The sequence below is a fragment of the Xenopus laevis genome, chromosome 3S, assembly GCF_017654675.1.
Source record: "Xenopus laevis strain J_2021 chromosome 3S, Xenopus_laevis_v10.1, whole genome shotgun sequence".
Lineage (NCBI taxonomy): Eukaryota > Metazoa > Chordata > Amphibia > Anura > Pipidae > Xenopus > Xenopus laevis.
Window position 1 is genome coordinate 16,040,479 of NC_054376.1, and position 23,789 is coordinate 16,064,267.

Below are 23,789 nucleotides of genomic sequence, written 5' to 3' on the forward strand. Positions count from 1 at the left end.
CCGATGGTGTTAAAAGTCCAAATTAAAAAGTACTTCAACCCAGACCTGCCGAGTTCATGTAGAAGTCGATGGCAGATGACCCGTTGATATCTGATCTGCTCTGGGTTTCATTCAATAATCCGAAGACTTTGTGGTTTCGGATGCCAAACGGTTTTGGTGACAAATCCAAAATATTTATACGCTTTGGATTTTTTCGTGAGTTTTTTTCCTCACAATACATTTTCAGAAAAATGTATTGATAAATAGGGGGGAAAAATCTATGCAGATTTGATTGGAGTAGTTTTCAGAAAATAGTGAGAACTTTTCGGATTTTGATAAATAACTCCCTAAATGTACCATTTTGTGGATAACTCAAAGGTGTTAGGTGCTTAAATGACATCATCCTCTTCATATGACCCTGCATGGCACTCTAGCCTGAAAGACTTTATAAAAAAACTAAAATAATTTACCAAAAAGGACACAATTATCATTTATTGCTGTGTACCAATAGGAATGACCACTGTTATAAACAATGAGTCATTATGTGCCAAAGTTGATAAGGATATATGATTTATATTGGGGGTCCCCAACCTTTTTTTCTGTAAGCCATATTCAAATGTAAATGAAAAGCTGGAGAAAAGCTGGAAAAAAGTTTCCTGGGAGTCCCAAATATATAGCTACTGATTAGCTACTAGTATCACCTGTATGGACAAGGCTCAGTTTGGGAGCACACCTATTTCTTATGCAAATAAAATTTGCCTCCAAAACAGAAATTAAAATATAATCACCTGCTTTGAGGCCATTAAGAGCAACATCCAAGGGGTTGGTGAGCAACATGTTGCTCACGAGCCACTGGTTGGGGGATCACAGGTTTATATAATTAATGTATTGGAATCAAAATACCACAAGAACTGCAGGCTTTTGTGGGTTTTGCCAATCTGTGCCAGTCTAAACAGTATTCATTTTATGTCCTCTCAACAGCACTTACCAAGGCGAAGGCTGTATAAGGCACTAACTAAAGAAAGCCAGTGGTACTGCTGTGCCCACTAATCTCTTAAATGCCTTTGTGCCCAGAACTGTGCCAGCCTAACTATGGACTCACAGAGGAATGAGCAGCTGTGTTTGTATCCACAGCTCTGTGCGCAGTCAGTAGGTGTAGTTGGTACTAGGCTAATATATAGGAGCATTGGGTATCCTATCTGAATTCCCATATGGCCTGTACATATACTGTATGTACACAAAGATACCACAATTCATCTTCACTGTACACCAAAATCTATATTAGCACCAATTTTTTTCCTATCTGAAATCTCTATCCTGCTGGGGAAATGCAAATGGTAGCAGCAAAAGTTTGATGATTTCCACATTCCTCACCATCAGTGTTCCTAACATATTTTTTCCTCTTGGCAAGTGGCAGCCACGAATGGACAGAACATTGCACTGGAGGGAAATCCATAAGCAAATATGTATAGATATTGTTCTTCCAGAACAAGTGACTGGCATAAAGAAACAGGGTAGATTGACTTTGTTAAAATAACACAAAAATTCCTACTTTTGGTTTTTGCCCAGGAATCATCAGAGAGTACGAACACCACCATTGAGGATGAAGACACTAAAGGTAATTTTGAATTAAATTGCTCAGGTCTGCTGTTAGTAGATGTCAATTTTTATAGGCATATACTGTAAGTTATAGTAGGGCAAGCAGAAACTCAGTAGCCAGGCACTGAAATCTAAAGCAGGAAATTGTAGTTTAGTTTGAGCCCCTAATTGTAGTTTAATGTGAGCCCCTAATGCCTACATTTCCAAACTGTGGGGTTGGCTTCCTAATTGGCAAAGGAGGCAAAGCCTGAAGGTTAGTCAGTAGTTGATATGGGATGAGTAATAATTTGTTGTCCTAGATATTTTTGGAAGTTGACACTTGCCTCCAATGTGGTGTGCTCTTTGAATTATAACAGGACTTTCGATCTGACATCAGTAATCTTGTTATGAAGTAATGGTATGGTTGAGTAACTCATAGGCAGCAAAGGAGACCTAGAGCTAAAAACTATTTCCATAATGACTTGAGTTAGGTCACATTGTCATTTTCTTCCTACAATTCAAAATTTGAAAGAAACTTCTCTAAGTTTGTGGATGAAAGAGCAGGGGTTCGGGTAAAGCAGACCTACCAAATAAGAGACCTAGGAGCATAAAGGATGCACTGGGGATCCTGTTTAATGAACAATTTTAATATTGTTATGCAAAACAAAACATCTCACCAAAGTAAGAAGATGGGACAAACCCTAAAATATTTTGTTTTGGGGACCAGTTACCCAAAAAGGAAAGTGCCTGTACCAATAATTCTGTGTTTATCATTTGCCCTTATGTGATCTGAATATATATTGCCAAATAATATGCCGAAGGGAAATCTGTTGATGGTTGATTTCATAGATTTATCACTTTGGCAGCTCAAACTGTGAACATTGCATCAGGGTTTGAAAATCCAATCGCACCCAAAAAGCCTTCACAAACAGGTTGTGTGCATGGGGTCAGAGTGCTGTGTAACTTCCTTGTCAGTCTTGTCTGTGAATGGCATGGTATGAAGACTAACCACTGGTGATCCCTCACCTGTGACCTGACCTGTGCAATTAGCACTTGCCTTAGGTTCTCATCCTTCTTTACACTTACCATGTGGCCATTAGGCTTGCAGGAGATTGACACCAGATATTACAGGGGTAGACAATTAGAAGTCAACAATTGTCTTTAGAAATATTTTTTTTTTCACCTATAATTATGTGGTTGTGAATCCTGAACTTAGTTCCCATAGGGAGAGAAATACTGATATTGGGAGAATAATTATTAGGCTAAACTGAATGAAAGCATTTACCGTCTTTATTGGTAATGAGCTACCATTTAGACTTTGAAACAAAAACAATACTAATGTTTGGTGGAAGACTATGATGAGACACTCTAAAATTAAAGAAATCTATGATGTCTTATGGGTATAAAGTATAAATAATGATTATAACAGTAAACATGAACATGTATGGAATTTAAAAAAGATGATTGAAACTGCATGGCAAAGCATTGTGTAGTGTTATTTTTGACGTTAAATAGTCTGAATAAGCCAGCATGGTGGGTGCAGCATTTCAAAACAGTTCATTGTTTGCTCATTTTAAATATATTATTATGAAAATCTTCTCATCTCCACCAATAGCCTCCCATAAATAGAATTAAACGGGACCTGTCAGACAAAACAATCTGTAAAATAAAAATTATTTTCAAATTACAATAAAAGAAACACTCCCATTTGTATTGTTAACAGCACACTTAGTTGTGATAGGGTAAAATGACAAATTCAAATTAACAAGTGAAAAGAAGTATAACACCTCACGATTTCAGTTGTATTTCAATAATTGGATTATCCACAGTTATTATCCTAATAATTGATTTTATGAATTGATATTATGTACAGGCAGTCCCCCGGTTACATACAAGATAGGGACTTCAGGTTTGTTCTTAAGTGAATTTATATGCAAGTTGACACATATACATTTTCTTATTAAATGCAAATTAGAGTGATGTCTGTCTTAACATAGTATTTATTTTTACCTTTCTGTGCATATTTATTTTTACCTTTCTGTGCTCGGCAACACACACCAGAGGGGATTGGGGCAGGTGGTTTATTAAAGCTAAATGCTAATAAAAGTCAAGCAAACCATAGTATGTTACGGTAATTGGCCCCGTCTGTAAGTACGAGCTGTATGTAAGCCGTGTGTCTAAAGCTGGCCATAGACGCAAAGATCCGATCGTACGAATCAACGTACGATTGGACTTTCCCATCTCCCGACCCTCCACTAACCATTCAGATCAAAGTCTTTACCATTCCGATCAAATAAGAACAGATCACCCAATGTTCTGCCCCTGACAGCAATCGTACGATACTTATGTCTGACAACACTAGTGACAGTCTCCCACTGAAAATCGCAATACACGCAGAGATATTATCGGCAGGCGACAGAAATTTTCTAACCTGTCCGATCGACCAAACGACCGATCTACGACGGACGAAAAATGTCGGGACTCTCCACACATGGTCCGAAAATCGTACGAATCCACGATTCGTACGATCGGATCTTTGCGTCTATGGCCAGTTTAACTCGAGGACTCCTTGTATTGAATCAATTGATCATAAAAGAAAACTGTTTCCTTATTTCAGATAATATATTCAATAATCCCTTAAATCATTCATGAATTCATTCACCTTAATCTGTGTATTAATTAAGTAAAGTGCTTTTATTGCTATTATAATGCAATATAATATTTAAACTGGCCAACTATGTCAAAGTCATCCCTGGTATTGCCAGTCCTACACTGAACTTTAATCTAATTCATTAAGAATTCAATTGCTTCACTATACATTTTGCAAAGGGACTAAGTTTTACCCGCAATGTACTTGCTGCTTTCAAAGTAAAACTCCCAAACTTGGTTGGCCTTTTATTGGCCACCAATGGGATTATATATATATATATATATATATATATATATATATATATATATATATATATATATATATATATATATATATATATATATATATATACAGTATATATTTGTTTTGAAAGTACCTGCACTCTTCCTTTCACAATCCATTATGGGTGCTCTGTCAAATGTAGTATACAACCTTCAGAATGGACCAGCACTCCAGAAATCTTTCAATCAAATTATTTTATTCACACATCACTTCTGTGTCCAACGTTTCGGCCCACATTGGGGCCTTTATCAAGCTCCACTATTAATAAAGTGTTAACAATTTTCACCATTATACAAGGATTAGCACTTGATCCAATTCCTATTAAAAGGTCAATTCATAAAAAAAACCCATATTGTAAAAAGTGGAAAAGGAAAATAGAATAGAGGTGGAGATATCCTGGTTGCTACTAAGGGGCAGATTTACTAAAGTTCGAATTTTTGAAAAGTTTTTTTTTTTTTGGTAAAAACTCACAAATTGGAATTTAAAAGCACTAACTTGTATTTGAATTCAAATTTGAGATTGGAACAACCTTGGAAACTGTTCTAATTCGAATATTCTCCACCTAAAATATGCTGTGTTCATATAGAAATCAATAGCAGAGGTCCCTTGAACTATTTCAAAATAAATTGCCACTGCAAAAGTTGAGTTTTTTTTCCAGAGGAAAACTCTATTAGAATTTGATTGAAATTCAATTTGAGTTTTCATGACATTCAAATTTTTTCATAAATAATAGTGATGGGCAATTTGCGGCATTTAGCTTCGCCGGAAAATTCGCAAAACGGCAAAAAATTCGCTTTTGATGCCGGCGGCCATTTTTTTTCGACGCCAGCAAAAAAATTTTTTGATGCAGGTGAATTTTTTCCGGCAAATTTTCGGGGGCGTTTCGCGAATTTATTCGCTGGTGGCGAATCGCGCAAATTCGCACCTGGCGAATAAATTCATCCATGACTAATAAATAACATTCCATTCAAATTGTGAATAAAATCAAATTTATTTTTAAAAAATTCACATTACTCACATAAAATTTGACCTATAAATAACCCCGTAATTTAAGTTTTTTCTGTCTAAGCCCTGGGAAACCACACAAAGGAGAAAGCAGGACACAGAAGACTGTGTTTACAATTGTTTACCTTCCCTAACTGTTGTAGTGAGAACTACATCTCCTATAACCACAAATCAACTGCGCTTTGGAAAAGAATAAGATTCAGAGAATAAAAGAATTGATGTCCTTGTAAACCACACTGATTGATCAGCTCCTGTAAATTGTCATATGACCACGGTTAAATCTAATAGAAGTTTATAGATTTGTTTATTGTGTATTTTATTCTCTGAATCATATTCCTTTCCAAGGCTCAGTCGATTTGTGTTTTTTTTTAGAAGAGGTAGTTCTCACTACAACAATTAGGAAAAGTAAACAATTGCTACCACAGTCATCCATGTCCTGCCTACTCCCTCGTGTGGTTTCCCAGAGGCCTATGGAGGAACCCTGGGACAGGTGGAACGGAGTAAGGCATGACTTAAGGACGAATACGAATTGAGGAATGGTTTGGTGGTGCATTGTGGGGATTGTAGGCGAGGTGGAGCAAAGGAGGGGCAAGGGAGACTATAAGAGGGGGAGAAAGTGCGGGAGAAATTAGTCTTACCTGTTGGAAGTCAAGGGAAGCAGTGTTTCCCGCCCGCCCATTAAGGAGGATAAGGGGTAGGTTGTCGCAGATTTGGCGGTGTGGGGCTGCCCTAATGGGTAGCCAAAAAGGGGGCTGGAGTGTTAAGGTGGAGGCTGGAGCTTAGGCTGGAGAACGGGTTGGTTATGAAGAGTAATGTTAATTCATTATAAGCTACCGTTGAATGTTATGCAGCCTTAAGCGGCTATTGTTTTACAATGTCACAGCTTATTCATGTTATGCATTTGTTATAATAATAATGTGGGTATGTGGGTGGATAATTTTTCTTAAGCTTGGTGAGTTTAATAAAAACAAGCTGTGGCCTTTTTCATCCAAAATGTTGTATTGTGTTTTATTAAAATAAAGGGTCAATCAACGATATTGAGTCATCCGTAAATCTAGGGTTTAGATAAAAAAAAATCAGTTAGTAGCAACCGGGACAGCTCCACCTCTATTCTATTGTCCTTTTCCACTTTTTCATTATGAGTATTTTTTATGAATTGACTTTTTAAAGGGAATTGAATCAAGTTCTAATCCTTATATTATTGAGAGCGATTAATACACAAATTAAGGTGAATGAATTCATGATTGATTTAAGGGATTATTGAATATATTATTTGAAACAAGGACACTATTTTATTTTATGATTCATTAATTCAATACATACTATCTTAGTAAATTCATTAGGATAATGACTGTGGATAGTCCAGTTATTGAAATACCACTGAAGTAGTGAATGGTTTTACTTCTTTTCACTTGTTTCCGTTTTAAATTTAACATGAAACCCAAATTATTTTTAAAGTACCTATAGGGATGGGCGAATTTTTTCGACTAGGTTCGTCAAAAAAATGACGCCCATAGACTTGTATGGCGGCGTGCGTCAAAAAAGGCGCGCGTCAAAACAATTTCGCCGCACGACAAAATATTTTTGACGCCCAAAGACTTTAATGGGCGTCTGCGTCATTTCGCCGGCGGCGAATTTTTGACGAAACGGGTCAAATTCGCCCATCCCTCATAGCTGTTATAAAGGCATTTAGAAATCTTAGCTGTTAATCATATGTTACCTGCCCCTACAAGGCAGGCATTTACTTTCACCTACCATTAAGTACTTATGAGATATCACTACACCTTTCATATTTCCTCTGCCTTCTTACTGTCTAATTGTCTCCCGTTCTGGAGCATAAACAGGATGCTCGGATGATGCAAAGCTTGCTTTATAGACAAAATAAAGTTTTATTCCATATAGTATAATAACATTTTATCAGTTTGATAAACACCATAGAAAAGTATTTGGAATTATTTCTTAGGGTGACAGGTCCCCTTTAATACTGTATATAACACCCTAAAAATATATTTTGCTATAATTTGTTCGTAAAAACTCTTTGGAAGTACTTTTTGTAAGATATAACTCTAGTCTGTCCTGAGCATTTCAATAGGTTTAGGATCTGAGCTGTGTGTTGGATCCACATGGTGGTTTTCCTTGAATTGGGCAAATAAGTGTAGGAGAGCTCTGTTTGGCCCACCCAATAATTTGCATGTCTCCGTCTTCTTTGTACTTCAGTAGATTTGGTTGAATTGTGAATCCTCCACATAAACCACATTTAGATAAAATAAAGCTTAAAGAGTGGCCCCATAAAATACTGCACAATGGAGAGGCCACATAATAATTTTCCTATATATGAATAACTAGTTCATATATAGGAAATGTTTAGTGTGATAACTCCATTACATGTCAGTTCCAGCATGCGGTTTGATTTGAGATTATTTATCACTGGTTATACCACATTATAATGATGTGTAGGCTGTATTGCACTTATGACTATGCTACTCCTTATGTATGAAATGCAAGGAAAATCCCAAACTGGATTAAAAACTAACAGCAATACGTAACATACTGTTTCTGCTTTTAATTCCCCCGTCTCGAAATTGCAGTGAGAAAGCAGGAAATCATCAAAGTGACAGAGCAGCTGATAGAAGCTATTAGCAATGGAGATTTTGAATGTTACACGTAAGTAATATTACTTGTAGCCCTAGAAAAATATTCCGTAAGGACAACATTCAACAAGGGACATTGATTCCTTTATTCTTCACTACACTGATATCCCCTTGATCCCCCCCCCACCCCAACTCAAGAAATCTGAAAAAAGGAACACACATTTTAAAAGACAGTTGTTATGCTTATAGCAAGTTAACATTGTCCCTTTGTGATATCCCCATATATCATGCTCCTCCATGCTTTTTTGCTTGACAGCAAATTGTAAATGTATTGTATTTATATAATTTATGTGCTTAACTTTGTCTTAAATCCCAGTAAAATGTGTGACCCTGGAATGACTGCGTTTGAGCCAGAAGCATTGGGAAATCTAGTAGAAGGGCTGGACTTTCATCGTTTCTACTTTGAGAATTGTGAGTTCCGTTTTGCATTTTGCCTCCCACTATTACTATGTCTCTGTAAAGTTTAAATAAGAGCAAAATTCCTCGGATCTCTTTCAGTGTGGTCACGGAGCAATAAACCTTTACATACTACCATCTTGAACCCACACATTCACCTGATGGGGGATGAATCTGCCTGTATTGCCTACATCAGAATTACCCAGTACCTGGATGCTAGTGGTGTGCCTCGCACTGCCCAGTCAGAGGAGACATGTATCTGGCACCGCCGTGATGGGAAATGGCAAAATGTGCACTTCCACCGGTCAGGAGCTCCATCTGTTCTCCCACAGTAAGAGTCTTATTTGATTCTACATGTCTTCTTTATTATATTATATTTCAGTCTATGATATTCTTGTTGTGACTGGGCATATGATGACCATATTTGGTGTTTTTCTAGTCTAAGACCTAGTGGGGGTCATTTATCAACAATGGGCAAATTTGCCCATGAGCAGTAACCCATGGCAACCAATCAAATTGCCGCATTCATTGTTCTACTTGCAGCTGGCTTTAAAAAACAAATCACTGATTTGTTGCTGTAGGTAACTGCCAATGGGCAAATTTGCCCAGTGTTGATAAATGAGCCCCACTGTGTTTTGCTGGAAGACTCCAATCTATGTGCTTTTTGTGCTTCCTGCCCAAACTTAGATCTCACACAATTTTAAAAATCACCTGTATGTTTCAAAACAGCAATTGTTTTTAGTTCATCATATCACTTTTTTTATTACTTTTGGAAAATAATTGCTGGGAAAAACTGTACCTCTAACATTGCAGTGTACTCCATTGGTTTAAATGGGTTGTTCACCTTTAAATTAACTTTTAGTATTATGTAGAGAGAGAGAGATATCCTGAGACAATTTGCAATAGGTTTTCATCTTTTATTATTTGTGGTTTTAGAGTTATTTAGCTTTTTATTTATCATAAGCAGCACTCCAGTTTGCAATTTCAGCAATCTGATTGCAAGGGTCCAAATTACCCTAGCAACCATGCACTGATTTGAATAAGAGACTGGAATATGAGAAGGAGAGACCTGAATAAAAATCTGGGTAATAAAATGCAGCAATAACAATAAATGTGTAGTCTTACAGAGTATTTGTTTTTTGATGGGGTCAGTGACCCCCATTTGAAATTTGGAAAGAGTCAGAAGAAGGCGGCAAATAATTAAAAAACTATAAATAATGAAGACAAATTGAAAACTTGCTTAGAATTAGCCATTCTATAACATACTAAAAGTTGTTCTCTTGAAGGTGAACCACCCCTTTAAGGCAGTGATCCCCAACCAGTGGCTTGTGAGCAACATATTGCGCACTAACCACTTGGATGTTGCTCCCAGTGGCCTCAAAGCAGGTGATTATTTTAGAATTATTGGAAATTCCTGGAGGAAAGTCTTGATTGCATAAAAAAAAGTGTACTACCAAACAGAGCCTCCTATAGGCCACTTTCAAATGGGAAGCATCACAAACAGGAATAATGTCCCTGGGTGGTGCAAATAAGGGATGTGATTTTCCATTTTGTAGTCCACATTGGGGCTACCAAATGGCAAATCAAAGCCATTATTTTGTACCACCTAGGAACATTATTCATGCTTGTGTAGCTCCCTATCTCTTTTTACATTTTAATGTCTCTCACTGGTTAAAAAGGTTGGGGACCCCAGCTGCACGTAATGTTAGATGTGAAGCACATCTTGACCCCTGAGAGACTGGGTGCCATCATTGAGAGGCTGAATATGAAGCGACAGACCCATCAGAAAAACCTGCCATCTCTAAGACAAACTATGCCCTTATATGGTCTAGTAGTATAGCTGACAATTCCTGACCAAATCTGAATAACTACAGCTTAGACTGTATTTATTGTATCTGGTTTGCAACTGTGTGCTCAGAAGGGAATTATGCAGGAGGTTTAGTTCAGCCAAGGCTTCTTGTTCACAAAAGTTGCTTGTATGGCTGTCAACATATATACAACTTCTAGGAACATGTTGTTGCTTGACCTTTGTCCCAGCAGGATAGTTAAACCATAGCAAGTAATATATAAACCCTTCAGATGCTTTTTACAAAACTAGTTTAGTTAATAGGATCACTGGTCCTATTAACTAAACTGGGCATTTCTTAAAAAAAACATGGACATAGGTTTTTGTTTCTTTAAAGCCGAACATTTCAGACACTGACCGTGACCTTACTCAGTGTTGAACTGGGATGCCAGGGGCCCACCAGAAAACCTTACACCATAGTCCATAAAACCTTAGACCGTGGGCCCACTTTCCAAACTATTATTCCTCCTCTCCTCACTCAACCTTTTTATTTTCCTAGTTTTTTATATCTACTTTCTATATTTTTGTACTCTTATTTTCCCATTTTGTCCCATAAATAGGCCAAATGGTGTCCACTGACACTTGAGCCTACTAGTAGTTTTCCTGATGAGTGCTATACTTCAAATATATATATATATATATAATGGCATGGTAATTGGCTATGCATGCCTTACCAAATAAACATTTTCCATTAATATAAATAACCCTGTGTTGCTGGTTCTTCTTGAAATTATACTAAACTTTAACCGTGCAACTGGGTGATGTTCAGAAGTGGAGTGCCACCCATTCCATGGAATATATATATATATATATATATATATATATATATATATATATATATATATATATATATATATATATAAAAGCATGTGAAGCCGGCACTCACCTTCGCCAATAGTCACTGAGGCCGGGTGCTAGCCAAGTAAAGCATACAATCCAAAAAATGAAGGAAGCACTCACGGCAAATTTTTCTTGAAAAAACTTTTTACTGGATCATGCAAACATCAACGCGTTTCGGTACCTCAAGGGACCGTCATCAGGATGTGATCCTGATGACGGTCCCTTGAGGTACCGAAACGCGTTGATGTTTGCATGATCCAGTAAAAAGTTTTTTCAAGAAAAATTTGCCGTGAGTGCTTCCTTCATTTTTTGGATTATATATATATATATATATATATATATATATATATATATATATTTTTTTTTTTTTTTTTTTTTATTAGATGGGGGTCAGCAACCCCTATCTGAAAGCTTGAAAGAACCATAACAAAGTTAAAATGAAGACATATTAAAGGAATTGTTCAGTGTAAAAATAAAAACTGGGTAAATAGAAAGGCTGTGCAAAATAAAAAATGTTTCTAATATAGTTAGTTAGCCAAAAATGTAATGTATAAAGGCTGGAGTGATTTCATGTATAACTTGTCAGTCAGAAGCCAACTTCCTGCTTTTCAGCTCTCTTGGTTTACACTGACTGGTTACCCTGGTTACCAGGCAGTAACCAATCAGACACTTGAGGGGGGGCCACATGGATCATATCTGTTGCTTTTGAATCTGAGCTGAATGCTGAGGATCAATTGCAAACTCACTGAACAGAAATGTACCATGTGGCTCCCCTTCAAGTCGCTGACTAACTCAGAGTTATACGGCTGAAAAGCAGGAAGTTGGATTCTGGCTGTTTTATTAGACATCTGTTCACTCCAGCCTTTATATATTACATTTTTGGCTAACTAACTATATAAGAAACATTTTTTATTTTGCACATCTATTTACCCAGTTTTTATTTTCACACTGAACTATTCCTTTAAAAAGTAGTTTACGATTAAAGGTGAATAGCCCCTTTAACTCTCTGTTTGAGAGGGTTGAAGGTCTGTATCAAAGGTCGAAGGTCGAAGTTAAAAAAACTTTGAGCTTTGAATTAAAAAAGACCAATCGAATGGAGGTTGAAGTTTTTTTTGGGTCGAAGTGGGCCAAATTCGGCCTACTTTGAAACATACGATCTTACTTCAAATCGTACGATCGTACTTCGATTCGAAGTTTTTTTAACTTCGACCTTTGATCTCCCAAACTCCCCCAATTGCCTCCATAGGCTAAAACAGCACTTTGGCAGCTTTTGGGTGGCGAATGGTTGAAGTCGAAGTTTTAAAGCGACAGTATTTCAAAAAAATTCAGCCTTCGAATTTCAAAGTTTTTTCAAATTCGAATCGAAGTATGACTATTCCCTAGTTGAAGTACACAAAAAATAGCTCGAAATTCAAAGTTTTTCACTTCGAAACTTCACCTCGACCTTTGATAAATCTGCCCCCAGGTGTTAAACAGAAATAATCTGATGACTTGTTCATTTTTCTTGCAGCTGAAATTTTGGCAAAGAACAAGGGCTTTCATTAATATAGCAAGAAGAGGAAGCCCACTTTGATCTTCTGCAAGCCCGGCCCCCCTCTCTTTCTCTGCTCCGCTCTTATTGCACTGGTTCAGCCATGCTTTTATTCATGACTTTGCCGATGAGGGACCAGGTGTCTGACATGTTCAAAATATTTGAGAGTATGTAGATGTGCGTCAGGGTTGTGTTATACCACTGATAGAAGATGTGTTGTGAGAGTGTATATGCATGCCCATTGTGTTCAAGTTCCCCCCACTGACAAGAAGACATATGTGTGAGTGTATGCATGCCCACTGTGTACAAACTACAACATCCCACTGATATGAGCATATGTGTGCGAGTGTAGGCATGGCCGCTGTGTACAAGTTACAACATAGCACTCGAGTGAGTGTATGCAAGCCTACTGTGTATAAGCAATGTCATGCCACTGTTAAGAGAACAGGGAGAGAGGGGGATAGGCCTTCTCTGAAAATCTATTTTACAAAATATGGGGAAAACTGATTTATGCTGTTTATGAGCAATTCAACCCCACAGACCTTTGAATTTGTTTTCTCAACAGTAGATCTGGGGGTGTTTATAGAGAATTATGAAGGACTTTTACAGAACCGACTGACTAATCAGTATTATGTATCTGTTGAAATACTAAAAAGGCCTTCAGCGGTTAGCAGTTCTGTAATGGGTTTCAAAGGAAAAGCTACTCCACAAACATCCCGACTGTGTGTGTGATGAAGCAACAAGATAACCAAAAGCACAAGTTAAGGCCTCAAGAAACGTTTTCATATTGTTCTTAGCTGGGAAGTCTGTTCACCCTTATCCAGAAAAATGAACTCTCTGTTACTTGTTCTACTTTATTTGGCATTAACTAAGGTTGCCAGAAACACTCAGAGCTGCAGGTTTTGCTTCTTTTTTTTTTGATGAATAAAAATTGTTCTAATCAGATATTTTACAGGCATCATACCATCGCCTGTTAGAATGTAAATTTCTTTTTGCAGTGAAAGTGCCATAAATATACAGTACCACTAAGTAATTCTAAAGCAACAAACAAGTTCAAAAGAAGAAAAAAAAACAATGCAGAGAGAGAACATGCAAGTTAGAGTAATAATAAATATAAAAATAAACACATATACACACACACACATATATATATATTTTGTGGAAATAATCCGTGTGTTAAACAAAAAAAACAAAAAATACGTATTTCTATTGCAAATCTATTATATGCATGCTTTTTATAGAAGTTTTAAAGAAGATTCTTACAATAACTTAAGTGCAGAATGTTAAAATGAGGTTTTTTTCTTCGTGAAGTGGGGAGGAGCAGCGTATTCCTCGACGTGCCCTTCTGCAGAAAGACTGGAATACTGCCGATTCATTTATTTCAATTGTTAATTTGCTACTGCCTGTTTGATAGTTGTTTGTTTGCCAGAAAACTGAAAGGAGGTTCTAAGAAGGTTCTAAGTTTTGTAGGTTCTTGTTGTAACTGTATTTATTCCCTTTTTATCTTATTCATGGACAACCCAAAGTATAAATATCAAACTACGGTTGACCTAATCTAGTCTATCAAGACTAAGATTTGCCCTGGAGTGGGCTAGTTATCTGGGTTTTTCTCATCCCATTTGCAGATAATTTATGATGTCAAAAGGTTTATGAAGATCTTGTTCATGACAGAGGCTATACATTTCTCTTGGAGGACCTCTATTTGGACCTGATCTAGAATATTTCAAATATCACCCTGGTGTTGAGCCAATAACATCAGTTTTTATGTTTAAAAGGGATTTTGTAGGTTCCTGCAGTCATTGTATTTATTCTTTATTCTCTTTTTATCTTATTCACTGACAACCCAAAGTATAAATATCAACCTACAGTTTATGAAATGATAAATGGTTCAAGATTTCCTGGTGTGGGACAGTTATCTACTTTTTTTCCGAATTTGCAGATCTCAAAGTATAAATTTCTACCAAGGGTTTATGTTCCAGGCGCTATGATGCTATAAATAGTCATGGCATTTATATGAAAGATAACATGATGATCCTTGCATTTCATGGAACCAAATTTTTCCTAAAAATTATTTTGTGCTTATCTGTATTTTCTTGCTTTTAGTAGTGGAGTTGTTTTAAATGCCCTGCCAACATTTAGTGCTGGGACTATAAAGAGGAATGCTTTTTGCAGTTGCGCTTCTGTTGTTTGAGAAGAAAAATATGCAGGTTTTTAGTTGAACTGAAAAAGTCAAGTTCTCATCGTTGGATCATCTTCAGGCTTCAAGATGCTTCTTCAAGCTTTTGTAATGAAACGCAATGGTATCAAGCATTAAGGTATATGTGAATAGGTTTTACAAATGGACAATGGAGTATTGAAACGGCAACATATAATACTTTTTTTCTGACTGATCGTTGTCATGGAAGTTTCTGGAACCGTGAACAGAAAGTCTTTACTTGTGTTGATCATGTTTCTAATATTCCCTGTTAACCAGCTGGAACCCATGACTGCCATTTAGCCTTGGAAATATATGTCACTGCTAATTATATATGATTGGCCACCATTCGTTACTGATGAGAGGTTGTGTAATCTAGTAGATTGGATATCACGCCAATGGCCGGAGTCTGGGGAAATTCTTAACTTCATCATAGAAGTGAAACTGACAGGTTCTATTATTTTGTGTGTCTGCCATTTCCAGCTGATGTGGGAAAATTTGTATTGCAGGCAAATACATTTTCTGACCTTTCCAGTCTGTGTATACTTAAACTCATACTGAAATTGGCTTTGATTGATGACAAGGCTTTTTCTATGTTCTGAAGATTCCAAGCAATGCTTGCATGATATTTTTTCTGTTGCTCATTAATGGGTTATTTCAAATATCTCTAAAGCTAGACAGTTTTGCATTCTCTTGTTTGGGGATACATTTGGGGACAGGGTTTGTCTGCAGAATGTCTTGTTTATAGTCTTCCGAATATTGTACTGATAAACAAATAAAATACATGGTGTTATACCTCTGCTTCAGCAAATAACCTCTCGTCTGCTGCAGAGCAATGCATTTGAAGACTGTTCCGATGGTGCTTTAAGATATTAAAGAGGCTTAATGATAGGTCTTTTACCTGAACACCAGGGAACTGTCAATGACTATGAAATGGGTTTGTTATAGTTTGTCTCTGCATGCAGTATCCACTGAATAAATATCAGACACATTTCTTTTCAACCACACAAGGACATCCTTACAGTTTCAGAGCTAAGCCCTGCTTGGGACATTTTGCTGTGTGGCTGTTCTGTTTTTTAACACATCTCTCAAGCACAATACACAGTCTAGAATAAAAAGGGCTCACAAGCAGCCAATTACTTATGCTATAGGAAGGATAGCTAAATATATTTTAGTTCCTGGCGAAAAGTGAATGTTTTATTTATATGTATTGATTATTAATCACGTTTATAATCTACAGTGTCAACCCCAAATCAATTATTGATGGTATTTATATCCAAATCATTAGTTTCTGCTTGAACTCACCTTATCTCTTCTAACTTGGGGCTTAAGCTGGGCATACACATTAAGCATTTATTTAGCTAAGTCACCAAATGAGTAGATCCTGATTTGGCCACCAATATGATGGGACAAATCAAAATGATCCAATGCACAACCCAACCCACAGATTGGATCACAATGGGGATCTATTGAGACACACTGAAAATGTGGGGTTTTTAAACCTGTCCAAATATATCTAGCCCAAATATTAGGCAGGTCCTCCAAAGGGCAAGATATGTGGACCAAAAAGCTGCCAACTCATGGACGTTTCTGGCATTATGAATAGAAAATCTATACTTGTGTTGATCATTTTTCTATTATTCCCTTGAATCCATCACCATTTATTAATGAGCAGCTGTATAAATAACTAACCAGGAAGGCAAAACCGCACTAATGAATGAAGTCTTGGTCCTCCTAAGTAGTGGATTTCAAAGGCAGGCGTTGCCTGAGGCGGTTATTGCAAACCCACCCCCTTCTCCCCAGCGCTTACCTTTCCAGCATGGCAGGGGGTCAGCATCACTAGTGCAGAGAACACAATTGTTCTCTCTCCCCTAGAAATGCAGAATTTCTGGTTTAATGTTACCAGGCGTGTCTTTTTTGTTGCCCTTGGTAACCTGCTGGGCACTGCCGCCTGAGGCGAATATTTCAAATCACCTCACCCCTGCACCTAAAGGCACAAAACATGGGCCAATAAGCTGCAGAATAAACCAATGTAAGGTCACCTTAATTCTATTTGAATTTCATTTTACTACAAATATTTAAAGTAAATCAAGCAGTCACTTCTTAGTCTACATTGACAGGATTAGTGATCTTTCAAATTTTATTTAATGTTACAAACCTTCTATAGTTGTTCTGCTTCTCCTAAATTTTATTATGGGTTAAAGCTTGCTGGGAGTTGTACCTAGTAATTCAGGGCAGGACACAAACATCATGGCTGAACAACATTGCTCAATGAATCTCGCTCAGCTATCCAGTGGCCCTATTAATGCTGCTGTGTGCACACCCTGCATTTTCCTTCCCCCAATCTTCTCTTTTCAAACATTTCTTTTTCTTGCTTGGAATTCCTAAACACTATGCTCAACATTCTGATATATTATTACAGTGTAATATTCACATTTGGCAACAAAACTGCAGTGGTCTCTATATGTTAGATAAGAGCAATATACCTAATAATAGTGCTGGAGATGTATTATTATTGTTATTTATAATTTCTAAAACAGCTTATTTGTTGGCAATGGTTCCTTTGATGATAGTATACCTTTAAAAGAGAAGGAAAGACATAATCACTGGAGGATACACATTTGTAACTCTAGCCTGGTGCTTTAGTTTGCTGAAAACTTGCACTTGCCTGGGGTAATATTGTAGGAGTGGCACATCACCATCTTCTTCCTCTTCATAGATCCTTTGTGTGGTCCCAGGCTGTGTGCACAGGCTCAGTAGAGGCAAACAATGGCTTTTTGCTTCTATGTTTAGGTTATCACACATGGAAAAAGACGATGGCAACGTGGCATTTTTCAGCAAAACAAACGCATCAGCTCTGCATCCCATGTAGTGATTATAATTACTTGGGGCTGGCAGGTCTAACAAATTGGTCCCCCTCAGTGGTCATGCTTTTCTTTGTCCTTTACCCATCAGCATGTGTATATAGTTTCTATAGAGCAGTAACAACCACTAAACCCTGATTGTGACAATGGGTAAGGTAATGGCACTCTAACAAGATTTCCTTGGAACTAGTGACAAGCTTTTAGTACTTGCCAGAGAAACAGTCTTTGAAAGGCATTGACTTTCCAACAGTAGAGGGGCAAAAGCACAACAGCCACTCTGTTTTACACTTAAAAAAATATGAAAAAAATAAAAAGCAGTCAAAATAACAAAAAAAAGATGAAACTTTCGTTTTTGTAAGTGACTTAAAACCGTTAACCGGTGTAACGTGTTGCAGAAGTATTTGTTCAGGTTTATTACTTTGTGGTAAACAAATCCTAATGATGCATTTTCTGGCTGTATATTTTATCCTTGATGTTTGATTTCAATAAATGGCACAATCCTAAATAAATTTGTTTCTGTGCAATATAGAAATGGTGACTCTGTTTTGTTCATTCTTCTGGACTCCTAAAAAGACACTTGGACGCAATATTATTCAGCGTTATGTATGTTAAAGGGTAATTCACATTCAAATTCGCTTTGTGCCATTCACACAGTGCCATTCTGAGACAATTTGCTGTTCTTGTCTTTTTTTTTATTTATCTAGCTTTTTGTTCAGCAGCTCTCCAGTTTGCTAAGGCCCAGTCTACCCTAAGCAACCAGGCAGTTGATTGAATAGAGATAGACTGATTGAGCTGATTGATTGATTGAGAGACTGGAAGATGAATATGAGAGGGACTGAATAGAAAGACAAGTAATAAAAAATAAAAATTACAAAAAAATGGTAGCCTCAGAGAGCAATAGCATTTTGACTGCTGGAGGTCAATGACCTGTTTCTGAAAATTGGAAAGCGGCAGATGAAAAATTCAAAAACTATTCAGTAATCAGGTTTTCTGGGGTCCAAATTACCCTAGCTGCCATGCACAGCCAGGGGCACTGTTTGCCAAGCAATGTTGCCATCTTCTGCCTCAGTTCTAGGAGTTCACATGCACAGTATATAAATCTCGGAAGAAGTGCTGTATGCATCTGCTCAAGCACAATGGGAGACAGCAGAAGACGATGGCGACACAACACTCAGAAAACAGTACAGTGTTTTTTTAAGAAAAGGAGAGCCAACCTAGAATCATTGGCACCAGTGATTTGCCTTTCCCTCTCCTTAATTTAAAATGTTCCTATGATTTTTAAGTGAATTATAAATGTAATTGTAGTTTAAAGAAATGTTTGTTTAATCTCTTTCTGTTCTCTGGGTCTGGGTCTTAAACAATTAATCAGGACCCTCTTAATGTCCATATTACATTCTACTTCTATAGTCCCTGTCTTCATGGATTCCAAAAGAACAGGTGGTTTCATGTTTTATCACAGATGTTGCCTTTCATTGCAGCATGTTTAAGTGATTCCAAATGGTAGCGATAAACCCCAGGGTGTGATGCAAAAGCTCAGTCTGAAGTCCAGATAGGGGGAGTATTGGAGTCAATAGCCATTGACTCTCCAAGATACACCTAAATGTCCTGCTTGAAGGTCAGTGAAGGTGACATTTGGGTTGAACGTGTATTGTCTGTCCTAGATATTCTTGGAACTATGACTGAATGACTAACATGCCAATAATTTCTTATATTTGTAGAAATTTAAGGGGTGTGGGGGGGACCATGATTAAAGGCTAGGGGAACTTCTAAATAGAAGGTTCATAGAAAGTGGTGAAACTAGAGCCCCACAGCAAATTAAATTTAAGGCCCCCAAACATTGCTAAGTTGACCAATGCTGCCAAGATATACTGACATTGCTCAGTAAATGGGGCACTACTGGACCCACTACATTACAGTCTCCCCTCCCCGACAACCACAGGATCTGCCTTCTGGGACAGTAATTGGTGATCCAAATTACGGAAAGACCTGTTACCCTAGGTCCCGAGCATTCTAGATAACGGGTCCCATACCTGTACTTAATGACCATAAATATCTGTAGTGTTGTCTGTGTAGGAGGTGAACACAAGACCTGGGCACTGCCTTTGGATGCAGAATTCAGAACGCATTGCTATTTTTATGGCATTTTCACCCACCACAAATAGAGAAAGGTCTTTTTAAATAAAAGGTTCTTGTAACTCTGGCTGTGAGGGTGTAAGCCCTGTGGTTGAAAATGGAGAATGGTAGGTTAAATATCATTGCTTCATCCTGAATTATTTTGCGTTAAAAAAAAAAAACACTTTTCCCAGAAGATGGCAGTGTGAACACATATATGGTAAGGCTCCATAATTGTGTATCCCCATGTGCTGCCATGTCTGCCTCAGATCACTTTTCAGTAATTAGGAACAGACAAGCTTAAAAATAAACCTTCTAAGGGTCAGGAAACACAGACAGATTCGGGGAGCTTAGTCGCCTGGCAGCAAATCTCCTCTTCTTCCTTGCGAGCGATTCTTTTCCGAAGTCGCCCGAAGTTGCCTCACGAGGAAACTTCGGCTGTCTTCGGTCGATCCGACTACTCTCCCCAAATCTGCCTGTGTGTCCTGACCCTAAGCCATGATCTTTATTCTGTAGAAATATCTATAAAATTGCAAGTGCAAACGCAATCCATGGACTTGCTTAGTGGTAAGTGGAATGCACAGTAGAATTATGTTTAGCACTATTACCTTGCAGCAGGAAAATACGGCAGATTTGACCTTTTCAAATAAAGACCAAGGCCATATATAAGCAAATAGTTAAAAAACATGCTGTACTACATAAAACTGTCACTGCCATAGTGCACTCACTTCATATTGATAAAGAATCCCATGTATTAAAAACAAATCTCTGACCCAAACAGCACTACGTTTCGAAGTACTCAGACCTTAGTCTCAAGCGCATGGGTTCAGCAGTCACAAATTACTATAATGCAGTACAAGTATGGGATCCATTATCCGGAAACCCGTTATCCAGAATGCTCTGAATTATGGAAAGGCTCTTTCCCATAGACTCAATTATAATAAAATAATCCAAACTTTTAAAAATTATTTCCTTTTTCTCTTTAGTAATAACAGTACATTGTACTTGATCCCAACTAAGGAAACAAAACCTGCCTATTGGTTTTATTTAGTGTTTACATGATTTTCTAGCAGACTTAAAGTATGAAGATCCAAATTATGGAAAGATCCATTATCCAGAAATCCTCACGTACTGAGAATTCTAGATAACAGTCCCCATACCTATACAACCCTTATAAAGTGCAAGACAGGAAATCCCTGTTAGGAAAATAACATCCTCACCAAAATGTAAAACAGGTAATTAACACTTTAGTATTTTATCACATCATCCATTTCTTATAGTTCAATACTACTCCCAACATCCCCACTCTAACTAATTAGCTAAATAACCCCATACCCCCCCCCCCATCAGCTAGAGGCCAAGAAGACCATGCTAGATCTGCACCCAGTTCTGCAGCCTTAATTTGTACTCATTTCCCACCTGTTACCCATCACTCCCCATAAATCTGGTAGTGTCGTCATCATAAATCTAGAATTGGCATCTTCCATGCTTGGGTGCCAGTGCCACTGCAAAGGGTTTCAGACAGTGCCCATTTGATCTTGACACACCTGATCATGAGTTATACATATAAATGTTGTGCTAATACTCAATATTCAATAGTGCAAGTCATAATGGTATAGCTCCATGTATTTAAAGTGCACAATGAGCATTTGACTGAAATTACTCCAAACCATAACCCCTATCAAAACTTAGTCTATGTATGGCTACATGTGACTGTAGATTAAACTTCTATAACACTCTTCCATGCTTTTTTCCAAAGAATGAAAACCATACTAAAAGGCAAATAAAACCTAACTAAAGAAGTACGCTAGAAATGTTGTCTATTAGGGTTTGGGGTACTATACCAGCCCTAGGCAACCACAGTCCTTTAGCAGGGAAGATTTGTGACTCCAAAGATATCCCAGTAGCTCCCCATCTTTTTTTCTTCTGATTCAATGCACATGCTCTGTGCTGCTGTCACTTACTAAACCAGCCTCATGGGCCCCCGTGGGGCCAGACCCTTTCTCCCGATATTCAGTTTTTTCAGCCATCTGCGCTATTCTGCATTGGGAGGTCTGTGCGACTTTCTGCTACACTTTTCTAAATAGTGGACCATGCAGGATGGAACCACGGAGGGGGGCAAATGGGGGCTACTGGACGAAGACTCTCTCTGGGAGGGTTTAGTTCTCCTTTAAGGCTGGCTCAATATATAAAATATAGCATTTCCAGCTAAATTAATTTTTAAGGTTTAGATCTCCTTGAAAGCGGAAGTTTTAAGCAAAAGAGGTCTTTTGGTTTTTATTTGCTTACATCTAGTCTACAACCGACGCAATTCTATCTGGATGTTGCAGTCACTGAGCCCAGCAACCAAATGACAAACTGACTTTAAAAGTTTAGTTTATCACTTTTTCATTGCTTATTCCTCTTCTGTTCTGGCCTTCCTAGCTTTTGTCTGGTTGCTAAAACAAAATATATTTAATAAAGCTAAGCCAATAATAATTGATAGCCAGTTGATCTTAGAATATTACTGTCTGCATCATACAATGAACTCCCCTTTGAGTGATAGAAAATCCTCCATCTGTTATCTATGGAAGGAAGATAACTGTGCAATTTCTTTTTTCTTATTTTACACTGTAATAAAATATCAGACGGGCAGATACAATGCTGTTTAGGTGTTTGGGGGATAGAAGAAATGTGTTGAGCAAGCAGAATTATTATTGCAGGATTCTGTTGCTTTAAAGGGGTTGATCTCTTTTGAATTAACTTTTAGTAAGATGTAGAGAGTGATATTCTGAGAAAATTTGCTTTTGTTTTTTATTTTTTTTATTATTTGTGGTTTTCAAGTTATTTTGTTTTTTATTCAGCAGCTCTCCAGTTTGCAATGTCAGCAATCTGGTTGCTAGGGTCCATATTACCCTAGCAAACTAGCATTTAATGAATAGAGACTGGAATATGAATGGAAGACGCCTGATTACAAAGATGAGTGATAAAAATACATTTGTAGCCTTAAGCTGGCCATAGACGCAAAGATCCTATCGTACAAATCGAGGATTCGTACGATTTTCGGGCCGTGTGCGGAGAGTCCTGACATTTTTCTTCACCAAATGAGCGGATCTTTGAGTCTGTGGCCACCTTTACAGAGCATTCAGATGGGGTCAGTGACCCCCATTTGAAAGCAGTAAAGTATCAGAAGATAATTCAAAAACTATAAAAAAAAGGTGACCAATTGAAAAGTTTAAAAAGTTTGTCGACCTTAAACACATCAGCTAGAGTCATGTGTGGGTCTAGATCAGTAGGCCTGTGCCCGACCCACCATGCAACAATGCGAACAAAACCCACCGATCCATAGATAGTCATCTGCCATTGGCTATCCAATCCACCCAAATGCAAATTTCAGTTTTTCAACCAGCCCTCCACTTTGACACGGAAGTGGCAACGCTAAGAACCAGGAGTGACATCTCATGATGAGGGCAGATCATCAGAATAAATAGGGAAAATTAGAAATTTAGTTTTTTTTGTTTAACTGCACTATTTAAAGCTGCCTGTAGAGGACAGGATATATCCCCTGAATAGTATTTTCCCCTATAAACCAAGGATTTCCTTGTTTACCCATTTTGTGTTTTTTTTTTTTATTGTTACTACATTTCTTCCTTGTGTTACAGAATCAGTATATTGCTTGTCCCTCTCCAGGACACTACTCCCACGGAAACGCGTTGGTTAATAGATTACATACGAGTTCAAATGCTCGCAACACACCACATGTTCCAGCACACGTACACACGGCCCTGCTACTTGCTTCCTACTAGTCTTTGCTCCTTCGTTATCTCATACCAATCTTTTTATCATATCCCTCAAAGATTCTTCCTCTTAGAAAAATGTGTT

The 23,789-nt window shown here is 37.6% G+C and overlaps 1 protein-coding gene across 6 annotated transcripts in view; it reads left to right on the forward strand.

The window, feature by feature from the left end:
- LOC108712641 (calcium/calmodulin-dependent protein kinase type II subunit alpha) overlaps positions 1 to 18,342 on the forward strand; it is a 120,350-nt gene extending 102,008 nt beyond the window's left edge. For 2 of the 6 annotated variants that reach the window (XM_018254955.2, XM_018254956.2), the window contains 6 exons: positions 1,549 to 1,597; positions 2,424 to 2,489; positions 8,083 to 8,158; positions 8,462 to 8,556; positions 8,644 to 8,872; positions 12,738 to 18,342. In XM_018254955.2, the coding sequence (XP_018110444.1) occupies positions 1,549 to 1,597; positions 2,424 to 2,489; positions 8,083 to 8,158; positions 8,462 to 8,556; positions 8,644 to 8,872; positions 12,738 to 12,741 (519 nt within the window). In that variant the 3' untranslated portion in view covers positions 12,742 to 18,342. Of the gene's footprint in view, positions 1 to 1,536; positions 1,598 to 2,423; positions 2,490 to 8,082; positions 8,159 to 8,461; positions 8,557 to 8,643; positions 8,873 to 12,737 lie in introns of all 6 variants that reach the window. The other 4 variants (XM_018254957.2, XM_018254958.2, XM_041588033.1 and 1 more) reach the window with 3 other exon arrangements.
- The last annotated feature ends 5,447 nt before the right edge of the window (positions 18,343 to 23,789 follow it).